This window comes from Leishmania donovani, chromosome 34 (assembly GCF_000227135.1).
Source record: "Leishmania donovani BPK282A1 complete genome, chromosome 34".
Lineage (NCBI taxonomy): Eukaryota > Euglenozoa > Kinetoplastea > Trypanosomatida > Trypanosomatidae > Leishmania > Leishmania donovani.
The window spans coordinates 1,377,123-1,388,470 of NC_018261.1; the positions used below are offsets into that span (position 1 = coordinate 1,377,123).

Here is an 11,348-nt window from a genome sequence, read left to right on the forward strand (position 1 = left end):
CAGCGCACGGGTGTACTTCCTGTACAGTATTCGCTCCTCTCACGGCACGCCCATGCGAGGAAGGGCTACCGTCTGTCGATGTGCTTGTATGTTGTGCCGTCCTTTCTTTGTGTACTGCTCTCTCGCCCTCGCGACTTGTATGTCTTATTATCTGATCTTTCTTTTCCGTGGAACTGGAACGACTGCGCCGTGGCCTCGTGGAGGACATCAAGGACTGCACTACACACACACACACACACGCACGCACGCACACATACAAGGTAAAAACAGAGAACTGGTATTCGGGCAGTCGACAGGACGCTCTTTCTATGCGGCATCGTGCGCACAGTGTACTCCGTCGTAGGCAGTATCGTTGATGTTGTTTTTGCGAGTGCGGGCGTGGTCGTCTGGCATACGATGCCGCTCTCTCCCTTTTGTGTGTGTGTGTGTGTGTGTGTGTGTGCGTGTGTCTTGCATTGGGCAAGTGCATCAGCACGTCGTGCTCGCTGGGTGAGTACTCATGTTCACAGTCTCGCACTTTTCTACACGTCTGCTGGTGCCGCGCCTTCCTCTTCGCGCTTTGCTCTCCCATGAGACGCTCCCACATCTTCAGTTGACCTCGCGGCGCCGCGTGCGGGGTCATGGCGGTGCCCAAATCCCACTTCTCTTCCCTCTCTCTCTCTGCCGTTCTTCAGAGTCATCGCGTGCGAGTGCTGGCGCACTCGATAGCACAAAGACACCACGCACAGACGCGCCTCCAGTGGGCAGGACTCATGCTCGCTCGTCTTGCGTGGCCAACGAGTCGCCTCGCCATCGCAGCGACCGGCAGCTCTGTGCCTCTGTGCCGGGGTCGTCTCGCAGGCGTCGCAGCAGCGCTGGGCGCCCCGTCTTTCGTTAGCGCAGCACTTGTGTCACAACGATGGGCCAGCTCGGATGGTATTGGCAACAACGCCAGCACCGGGGACTCTAGCACGGGTACTGCAGCAATTGCTGATCTGAGCGAGAAGGAGCTGGTTGAGCTCAACAAGGAGGCCGCGGAGGCCTTCGAAAAGGGCGAATTTTCCTCGGCCATCGAAGCGTGGGAGAAGGTGGCACAGTCGAAGCAGCACACCCCAAACAGCCCCACCCTCATGAGCTGCCTCAACAACCTCGCTTGCGCGTACGGTGAGATGGGTGACAGCATACGAAAGCTGAAGCTACTGGAGAGATCTCGCGACCTGGTTCAAGCAGTGTACGGCACCGACCACCCGCAATATGGCATGGTCTTGTATAACATGGCCTGCGCCAAGGAGGAGATGGGCCTCTATGCTGATATGAAGCAGCTGCTTGAGCAGTCGCTCGCTCTCCATGAGAAGCGTTTCAACCCACGACATGCCAAGGTCGGTCGCGTTCTGCTGTTGCTCGCCGCCGCCCACGGCCATCTTGGCGAGCACGAAGCCCAGCTGCGTACAGCCGAGCGTGCGTACGAGATTGTGAAGCGTCACTGCGGCCCTGAACACGTGCAGACAACCATTGCGATGATGACTCTCGGTCGAGCCTACGGTGCGGCGGGGCAGGTGGAGCGACAGCTGCAGCTCGCACAGGCAGCCTACAGCATTCAAGAGAGGCGGCTTGGCCCAATGAGCCCGCAGCTGGCCATGACTCTGCTGGAGGTTGCCGAAGCGCACAGGGTCAACGGCGATTTCTACAATCAGAAGGCGCTGCTCGAGCAGGCTGTGGAGCTGCAGCAGCGGGCCTTTGGGCAGCAGCACACCCAACTCATTGACACATACATCGCACTCGGTGACGCTTGCGGGCAGCTGGAAAATCCGAAATCGCAAGCGCAGTACTACCTTGAGGCGCTCAAGATTGCACGTCAGCGCTTCCAAGGAAGGCACATTGCCATCGGCAAGGCTGCAGTGAGCGCCGCCCGCGCGTACCTCTCTCATGGCAACAAGGCGAAGGCGCAAGCGTTGTTGGACGAGGCGCTGTCTATTGTGAAGCGCAACGTGAGCCCGGAGCACCCTCTCTCCAAGCAGCTGGCCAAGGTCGCAAAGGAGGTGGCGCGGTAGTGGCACCGCACCTCTGGAATCATTTGTGTGTGTGTGTGTGTGTGTGTGTGTGTGTTTTGTGGCGAAGTGTGTTGGGGTGTTGCTTGCGAATGAGGTGGCCCTGCTCCGCCGCGCCGGGGCCGTGAGAAAAGGTGGGAGGGAGGCGGTGACGCATCGCTGGTGCGCCACAGTTTCGACCTCTTTCTCTCTCCCTTTCCCCTTGAACCGCATCATGCACTTGTGTGCTTCTTCACGCCTTTGTAGCGTAAGGCAGTGCAAAGTCATGAGGTACCGGAAGGGGAAACGAAGCAAACTGCGCTGTCGGAGTTGATCTGCGCTCAGCCGGTCTGTGTCGCCATGATCGTGTTTGACTGCTCTGACGTCGAGCCTGAGGCCGAACGGCGCGCATGCCGTAGAGCGAGTGGACATGTGCGTCGATGTATGGCTTTCCTCACTCCTTCACGAGCATCCCTCCCGTTCAACTCAAGCACACCCTCTCTCATATATACACCCCTTTTGCACACCTGTGACAGCACGCCGCCACTCTGCGCACACGCATACTCGCACAAGCACGTACTATCGCTCGCTTGTTGCAAGCTCATTTCCATAGAGAAGGGTCCTCGTTCACACAAGCACGCCCATAAAACCGCCCGCACATAGTGGAGTAAGAGTGCCGTCTTCACCCGGGCTGTCGCGTGTTTAACGGTGCAGCAGTCCGACACACATACGCGGCACACCTAATCCAGCAGCCAGTCGATCTCTCTAACATATTTTATCTTCCGTCTTTTCTCCGAGAAAGGCACTCGGCTGCCGGTGTCGGTTCACCGTTCGGTTCCTGCATTGACTAGTGACCGCGAGCTCCATCTGGCTAACTCCACGCGTGCCCGTCTTATTGCACGTCTACCGAATAATCGCTCTCTTCACAGCACGATGTCCGGCATCAAGATCGAGGAGGTCATCTCGACCACCAAGAAGGAGCGGGTGGCAGCGCACAGCCATGTGAAGGGGCTCGGCCTTAACCCGGACGGGACGACGAAGCACATCGCCGACGGTTTCGTTGGACAGGAGAAGGCGCGCGAGGCGGCCGGCATTGCGGTGGAGCTGATCCGCTCCAAGAAGATGGCAGGTCGGGCGCTACTGTTTGCGGGGCCGCCGGGCACCGGCAAGACGGCGCTGGCCCTCGGTATTGCCAAGGAGCTGGGGCCCAAGGTGCCCTTCTGCCCGATGGTCGGCAGCGAGGTGTACAGCGCGGAGGTGAAGAAGACGGAGGTTCTCATGGAGAACTTCCGCCGCGCCATCGGGCTACGCATCAAGGAGAACAAAGAGGTGTACGAGGGAGAGGTGACTGAGCTGCGCGCCGAGGAGACGGACAACCCGCTCGGCGGCTATGGCAAGTCCATCTCGCATGTCATCATCACCCTCAAGTCGCAGAAGGGGTCCAAGTTGCTGAAGCTGGATGCGGCCATCTACGAGAGCCTGGAGAAGGAGAAGGTGTCCGTCGGTGACGTTATCTACATCGAGGCAAGCTCTGGCGCTGTGAAGCGGGTGGGCCGCAGCGATGCGTACATCGGTGACCACGACCTGGAGGCGGACGAGTACGTTCCGATCCCGAAGGGAGACGTGCACAAGAAGAAAGAGGTGATTCAGGACGTAACGCTGCACGATCTCGACATGGCAAACGCCAAGCCTAGTCAGGGACAGGATGCCCTGTCAATTGTCAGCAGCATGATGCGGCACAAAAAGACGGAGGTGACGGAGAAGCTGCGCCAGGAGATCAACAAGGTTGTGAACAAATACATTGACCAGGGCGTCGCTGAGCTCGTGCCCGGCGTCCTCTTCATCGATGAAGTGCACATGCTGGATATTGAGTGTTTCACCTACCTCAACAAGGCGCTGGAGTCGACCCTCGCACCGGTCGTCATATTCGCCACCAACCGCGGCAGTTGCCGCATTCGCGGGACGGAGATTCGCGCGCCGCACGGGATGCCAACAGATTTGCTAGATCGTCTCCTTATCATTCGCACCATGAACTACGACGTGAGCGAAATAACGTCGATCGTGGAGATCCGTGCCCATGTGGAGGGGGTGAAGATATCCGAGGCGGCTCTGACCAAGCTCGGCATCATCGGCGAGAGCACGTCGCTGCGCTTCGTTGCGCAACTGCTGACCCCAGCGCTCATCATTGCCGAGACGAACGGTCGCGAGATGATCGAGGAGGAAGATGTGGATCTGGTGGCTGAACTCTTCAAGGACGGCAAGGCATCTGCCCGTCTGCTGCAGGACCACGCAGAGGAATACGTATACCAGTGAGGCAGCGTTCCCGAGAACAGTTGCAGAGGCGATGCGACGTGGAGGTGGCCCATCGCTGCACGCATGCACCTCCTCCTCCTTCCCCGTTTTCCTCTGGGCCGTCTTCGCAGAGCAGTGTACCCTTCCGTAGTTTTTTTTTTCTCGTTCCCTTTTTGATGTGTGTATGTGTGTGTGGTGAAACACAAGTGCGTGTGCCTCTGTGTGCGTGGGTGTGTCTCTCCTGACCTCACGCTCCTCCTCGCCTTGAATGTGTCTGTCTCTCTTTGCACACGCGTGCGTTTGCCTGCCGTTGCTCACCATTTTGCCTTCAGGGACACGGATGGCGCACACCCCGTAAAAACAGAGCAGCACTCGGGTGATGAGGGAGTCGTTAGGAGGGTACGCTATCCGATCCCCTTCACTCGTGGGGGTGGGGGTATTTTAGGGTTCCCTGTGTCTAACTAGAAGGACAGAGAGAAAGCAAGAAGCACTGGCTCGTGTTACTCTCGGGTGTGAACGCGACACCATATGCACAGTCCACTGCGCTGGTGTCTCCCCCTCCCCCCTTTGACCGACTCTGCAGGGCCCTCTTTTCCCCGAGGCGTCACCTACCTGCTCTCTTATCAGGCTGGCGTGTACGAGCAAGCAAGGTGATTATCGTCATAAAAGTGGCCATCACGTTCTGTCCCCCTTTCTATCACCGCTCTGCACCCCGTACTTGTTTTGATTTCCTCAACTTCTCTTTCACTGTGGTGAAGTCTGTACTCACACACGCCCTCGCCCGACGTCCAAAACGTGCATGTGCATTGCATTGCCGCCTACTCCCCAGCTCCCCCCCCCCTCCCCTGCCAATCCGCTCCTCACCGATTGATCAGCTCCAGGCGAACCTGTTCGGTGTCCGCATTGGCAGAGTTGCTGCGGTACGCCATGGAGCAGGAAAGGGGCTCCACTGAAAACAAATAGCCAGCCGTGTGGATGAAGCGCTGTTGCAGCTGTTGAAACACGAAGTATACTTGCGCCTATCATCCACGTCGGCCCACGCGGGAGTGCGCTACTCTTTGTGTTGATGCCATCTGTGGTGTGACGCGTGTGCGCGTGCTCGTTTTGGCGTCATGTTAGAGTTTGTCGTCACCACTCGGCCGTCGCGCCGCATTGTGTGCCGCAACGAGGCAACGTACATCTACTTTTGGCCCTACCTCTTCTGTCGCGAAGTCCCGGGTGCCCTGCAGTTGTGTCGGTGGGCTGCACGTCGTGGTGCAGCCGTGCACGGTGCCGTCCGGCTGCAGCCCAGCGAGACCCCCAACGCAGCGCATCGATGCTATCTGAAAGTAACACGCCCTGTCGCCGCAGGCCGCACGCTCATTTCGCTTCCGGCAGCGCTTTCTCTGAGTGTCAGCTCTCCAGAGTCGCGCAAAGGCACCTTCATCGGACGCTACAGCGCCCTTGAGAACTTTGCGCAGCTCCTCGCCCGTGAGCTGCACAACCCGCGCAGCCCTCATCGCGCCTATCTCGAGTTTCTGCATGACCTGCACAACTCGGGGACGGAAGAGGTATCGGACGCACTTCTTGCCGGGCTCCACTACGAGCGTGCTGCGGTACTGGTTGATCAACTAGATGCCATGTACGCCGGGAACTCGCTGCAAGCACGCGGGGCTGCCAACGCGCCGTTCCTGGACAAGGAGCAGCTGACCTCAGCAAGTCAGCGCGTGGAGTGGGTGCGGCTGCAACAGCTGCAGCGTCGCCTTGAGCAAGGCGTGCCTCACTTTGCCGCCAAATCAACAGCCTGGGCGTTGTCCATGGCGCTGAGTCGCGCAATGGAGGACGACGCGGAGGGGCTCAGCCTTTATCCGCTGATCGACTTTTGCGCCCATAGCTTTGAGCCGAGCGCATACGTCTGTGTAGGCGAAGAGCGCGTTGCAGCCGTGCGACCGGTTCGCTGGGCAGATTCGAGCGGAGAGCCCCTTGTGCACGTCGTGACGCGACGTTTGCTGCGCGCAGGCGAAAAGGTTACCCTGCGGTGGCATTGGCGGCCTGTCAAGACGACGGAGGATGCGGAGTTTTGGCAGATGCGCTTCGGCTACGTTCCGCTGTCAGAGTAGCCGCACGATGGGGTTCGTGCGCAGGTCTCTGCACGCATACGTTCACACGTGCGATGGCGCCGTACGTGGCCTGTGCGCTCGTGCCTGACTCACTGTCGTGTACTGCCTACCTTCATCACAGGTCCTCTCAACGAACGAAAAGCAGCCATGGAAACAGAGAGGGGAGCAGCCACAAACGACACGGAAAAACATGGCCCAGCACTTGCAGGAAGACACGACCTGTGTGTGTGCGCGCGCGTGTGCGTGCCTGTGCTTCTTTTCCCAAGCGTCGGGCGAGTGAGCAGCACCAGAAACGCCTGAGTCGATGCATCTGATGTCGTCTACTTCTCTCATCGTCCCTCTCCCTCCTTCGTCACTTGTGCATGTCGCCGTCGCCTTTCGTTTTGTTCTTATTTTCCGAGCGGTGTATGCGTGCCTGCATCTGTGTGTGTGTTGTTCGCTGTGTGCACCGACGGATGGCCGCCGGCCTCCTCCCTTGTTGAGCACAAGGGGGTATTCTTGAAGGAAAAGCAAACACGAGCAAGAGAAGTGGCGACTCTTGCGGCACCGAAGAGTCACATCAACGTCACGTGCCAGAGGGAGGGAGCGGTTACCATCGCTCACTCGCTCGCACACGTGCCTTCCTTCATTTCACAGAGCACATTCCGTCCACAAGGAGAAGCTCCACCCAAAGGCACCAGACACCTCCGGCAAGCACAACTAGCATTCGCGAGGAGGAGCAGCTCGGAGAAGGGGCAAGAGTCGTGTTTTATCCCCCACCCGCCAACCACCTCTTTTCTGCGGCACCACACGACTCATAAAAACTTTTGAAGGACGACTTGTTGGTTTGACCGCTTTCCGTTTTCACCTCTCCTTTTTGATTCACTGTGCCGTTTGTCCCCCCCCACACACACACACACACTTAAAGGCCTCGGCCTCGAAGCGGAGCGTTGTTAGTTGGCGCCGCTCGGTCCGCCCATGCAGCAATCATCCTTTGAAGTCGCCGTGGACAGGAGCAGCCAGCACTCCTTCGTGACGGTCTCGCAGCACTACCTCGACACTGTGCTGCGGCCGCTTTACACCGGCCGCCTGCCGCTAGCGGTGCCGTTGCGCATTACAGGGCGGAGCGGCCACGACATCTACGTCGGGTGCCTCACCAACCGGCCGCACACGCGCTCCAAGTTTGTGCTTGTTTTCCCCCTTGCGCTCTGCTATGACCATGGGCTGAAGGAGGGCGAGCTGGTGGAGTGCGTGCCGCTGCCCAACACGCCGCGTGCGACCAAGGTTCTGGTGGCGCCGCTGACGGTGGATGACAGCGAGGTAGTGGAGCAGAACGCGCTTCGTGTCGAGAACCTGCTGCTTCGCCAGGTGCAGGTGGTGTTCCCCTCCATGATCATCTCCGTCTCCATCTTCCCCGGAGTGCCGGCCAAGGTGATGGTGACCGCCATCGAGTGCGGCGACGCGGAGGAGAAGCTGCGTAGCGGGTGCGCGACGATGCACGAGGGCACACATTTTGTAATTGCCACCCGTGTCCGTCAGGAGCAGACGGACCGCGGGGCTGATGGTGCTGCCGCACCGCCGCTCTGGGCCTTTGTCCGCGGGCGGCCCGCTCGTGCCGCCGCTGACAGCGGGGCCGAGCGCAACGACACGGCTGCGGTGCGGGTGCGCCGCGTCACGGCTGACAAGTACCACTGGAAAAACGGTATGGCGCTCGGCGTCCTCGACTGCGCGACGCTGGCGACACTGAACAGGGAGGAGGTGACTCCGGGGTTTCTGCGGGCACACTTGAAGCAGATGACCGTCGTTGTCGTGGACAACGCCGACGGCGAGGCAGCGGGAGCTGCGGACGAGGAGGGCGTGTGCGTGGTGGACTCCCTGGCACAGGCGACAAACCTTCTCCTTACTCCTCACGGTCTCGACCTGTCGGCCCCTACGGCTGGGAAGGCTGGCGACGCAACCAGGAACGATTCTGCCGGAGTGGTCCGTCCGGTGCTCTCGAGTCCCGCGCTACTCCCACTCTCTGCGGTGGCGCTGGACGCCGTCACGCAGGTGCACGGGAGGGTAGCGGAGGAGCTGCAGCAGCACCTTGTGGCCGCCCTCCACCAGTCGAGCGTGCCGCGGTTTGCCAATCTGCACCAGAACAACGTGCTGCTGTGCGGCGGGAAAGGCTTTGGCAAGTCGACGGTGGTGCGCGCGGTGCTCGACACGCTATCCGACGTGCACACCGTAACGCTCGAGTGTGGCAAGGTCAAGTCCTTCTCTGCAGACATCGCCAGGGCCTTGATGGAGTGCGTTCTGTGCAAGCCAGCGGTGCTGGTGCTGGAGAACTTCGACAGCATCGCGCCGGCGCAGCAGGAGGGCCACGCGGAGGCGATGACGGCTATGACGCGGGCAACACTGGAGGCAACGCTGACACGCTTCTGCTATCAGTTCTCCGTTCGTCCACAAGGAGCGGTGGTGGTGCTGGCGACATGCTCGAGCCGCGACGCAGTGCACGAGACGCTGCGGTCGGCTTACTGCTTCCGGCGGGTGCTAACGCTGGAGGCGCTGAATCGCGCGTCGCGGACGGTGCTGACTGAACAGCTGTTCCCATACGCGCCGCGCGAAGACGTGGCGGCGGCGGCGGCGCTGATGGACAACTACACCCCGTTTGACGTGAAGCAGCTGGCGGCGCGGATGCGGGCGAAGCTGGCGGCGGAGCCGGCCCTGTCGCTGCGCGAGTGCGCCGCGGCCTGCGTGACCTTCTTTACCCCGCTGGCGCACACCGGCATCAACTTTCTCAAAGGGGACAAGGTGTCGTGGGAGTCGATTGGCGGGCTGGAGGAGGCGAAGAAGACGCTGTACAATACGCTGGTGCTGCCGATCAAGCACCCGCAGCTCTTCGCGCGGCTGCCGCTCAAGACGCGCAGCGGCATCCTGCTCTACGGCCCATCGGGGTGCGGCAAGACCTTCATCGTCGAATCCATCGTCAACGCGGAGAACTTGCACTGCATAGTCATCAACGGCCCGGAGGTGTTTGGCAAGTACATTGGGCAGAGCGAGCAGAAGATCCGCGACGTCTTTGAGCGCGCGCAGGCGGCGGCGCCGTGTGTGGTGTTCTTTGACGAGTTCGACTCGGTGGCGCCGCAGCGCGGCGCTGACGACTCGGGCGTGACGGACCGCGTGGTGAACCAACTGCTGTGCTACCTGGACGGTGTGGAGGGGCGCAAGGACGTGTTTGTCGTCGCGGCCTCGAGCCGGCCGGACCTAATCGACGCGGCGCTGCTGCGGCCGGGCCGACTCGACAAGGCCGTCGTGTGCCCTGTGCCGAGCGAAGATGATCGGGTGGCAATACTGCGCAGCCTGCTGAGCAAGGCCTCGGCGCACTTCAGCGACGAGGAGCTGCGGCAAGTGGCGCGGCGCACGGTGAACTGGACGCCTGCGGACCTCTCGGCCATGGTGTCGTCGGCGAGCACGCTGATGAGCATGCGGTTCGTGGAGCGCCTGACAAAGCAGGCGGCTGGCGTGTCAGGCAGCATCGCTGGCTGTGGCACCGCGCCGGATGACGAGGATGGGTTTGTGATTGCTGGCCTCGGCCACGGTGTGACGCGAGAAAAGGTGGGGGACACGTTGAAGCCGCTGTGCCTAGCCACCCACGGCGGGGCGGAGGCGGCTGTCTCCGACACGGCCGCCCTCGCAGCGGAGCTGATGTCGATAGACGACTTGTGGGCGTCTGTGGCGACGACGCGGCCGTCGCTGTCGGAGAAGGACATCCAAAAGCATGAGCGCATCCACGCCTTGTTCTCCAAGGGCAAGAGCGCTCCTCCGCCCAAGCCTCCCGGGTCACGGCTCGTCACGCGATGAGCGCCCGCCCCCCGGATGATATGGAGGAGGTTGTCGCTGTGATTTCTCGCTTGTCTTATGCCCAACGAGCAACTGAAATAGAACAGAACCAAAAAAAAAATACTGGACTGTGGACCACGAACGACTCGATGGGGGTGTGATGAGCACCTTTACGTTTTTTTCTCTTGCGGTTGCCGCCCCTTCCCTTGCGGACCCTTAGCCCTTCGTGTTCCCTCGCTCCCCCCCCCGCGTCCTCCTCCTCGCGCCCGCCGGGCGAAAAGAGAGAAAAGCTCCTCCCGTTGGATTCGAACCAACGACCTGTAGGTTAACAGCCTAACGCGCTGCCGACTGCGCCAGGGAGGACACGCAAAACCACGATTTCCTATGGAAACGTGCTCCATCCCGAGATGGGCAAGGCAAGGAAAAGGGCCGCTAGGGGAATTGAACCCCTGACCTCCCGCACCCGAAGCGGGAATCATACCACTAGACTAAGCGGCCACAGAGCCTCCCTTTTTTGTTTTTCACCGAAAATATCCGTCCACTCTGCGCACACAACTCATTTTCGTTGGATACCCGACGGCCGCTTAGCACAGTGGCAGTGCACCACTCTCGTAAAGTGGGGGTCGCGAGTTCGATTCTCGCAGTGGCCTTTCTTTTTTTTTCGGACAACTTGACCGAGAACGTGAGCTCCCCTCTCTAACACCGTGTTAGCAACCTTCTGTAGCTCAATTGGTAGAGCATGTGACTGTAGAGATCGCAGATATCACAGGGTCGCTGGTTCGATTCCGGCCGGAAGGAAATCTTTTCGTCATCGGGGCTTTTTGAAGCCCCGGCACTGAATTCAATGGTTAGTAATGAATCCTCCCTGGCGCAGTCGGCAGCGCGTTAGGCTGTTAACCTACAGGTCGTTGGTTCGAATCCAACGGGAGGAGCTTTTTTCACACGGTTTTTTACAGCACCACCAAAACGCAAGCAAAAGAGGCTGTCCCGGGAACATTGCACACACCGTTTTTCCAACGCTCCTCCAACTCTTTTCTCTCCCTCCGTCTGTTGATCATTCGTGTTACCTCCATTTCTGTTGTGGAGTCTCTTCCCCCCGACTTCCCCACCATATCTTCCCTACTATTTTCGCAGCAGGAGCACACTGCGG

General features: G+C 60.0%; 4 protein-coding genes and 1 non-coding gene across 5 annotated transcripts; 4 read left to right on the top strand and 1 right to left on the bottom strand.

Moving 5' to 3' along the window:
• Positions 1–752: 752 nt before the first annotated feature.
• LDBPK_343270 (hypothetical protein, conserved) lies at positions 753–2,030 on the top strand (the record flags this gene model as incomplete). Its single annotated transcript, XM_003864438.1, has 1 exon — positions 753–2,030. The coding sequence occupies one exon, from the start codon at positions 753–755 to the stop codon at positions 2,028–2,030; it is 1,278 nt and encodes a 425-aa protein (XP_003864486.1).
• A 909-nt stretch (positions 2,031–2,939) lies between these two features.
• Positions 2,940–4,319, top strand: LDBPK_343280 (ruvb-like 1 DNA helicase, putative; the record flags this gene model as incomplete). The annotated part of the gene is made up of 1 exon (XM_003864439.1): positions 2,940–4,319. One exon carries the CDS (start codon positions 2,940–2,942, stop codon positions 4,317–4,319), a length of 1,380 nt encoding a protein of 459 aa, XP_003864487.1.
• Positions 4,320–5,410: 1,091 nt separating this feature from the next.
• On the top strand, positions 5,411–6,397 carry LDBPK_343290 (hypothetical protein, conserved; the record flags this gene model as incomplete). The annotated part of the gene is made up of 1 exon (XM_003864440.1): positions 5,411–6,397. The coding sequence occupies one exon, from the start codon at positions 5,411–5,413 to the stop codon at positions 6,395–6,397; it is 987 nt and encodes a 328-aa protein (XP_003864488.1).
• Positions 6,398–7,354: 957 nt separating this feature from the next.
• On the top strand, positions 7,355–10,219 carry LDBPK_343300 (peroxisome biosynthesis protein-like protein; the record flags this gene model as incomplete). The annotated part of the gene is made up of 1 exon (XM_003864441.1): positions 7,355–10,219. One exon carries the CDS (start codon positions 7,355–7,357, stop codon positions 10,217–10,219), a length of 2,865 nt encoding a protein of 954 aa, XP_003864489.1.
• Positions 10,220–10,490: 271 nt separating this feature from the next.
• Positions 10,491–10,497, bottom strand: LDBPK_34tRNA6. Its single transcript has one exon. It is a non-coding gene; the product is annotated as a tRNA-Asn (tRNA).
• Between the last annotated feature and the right edge of the window lie 851 nt (positions 10,498–11,348).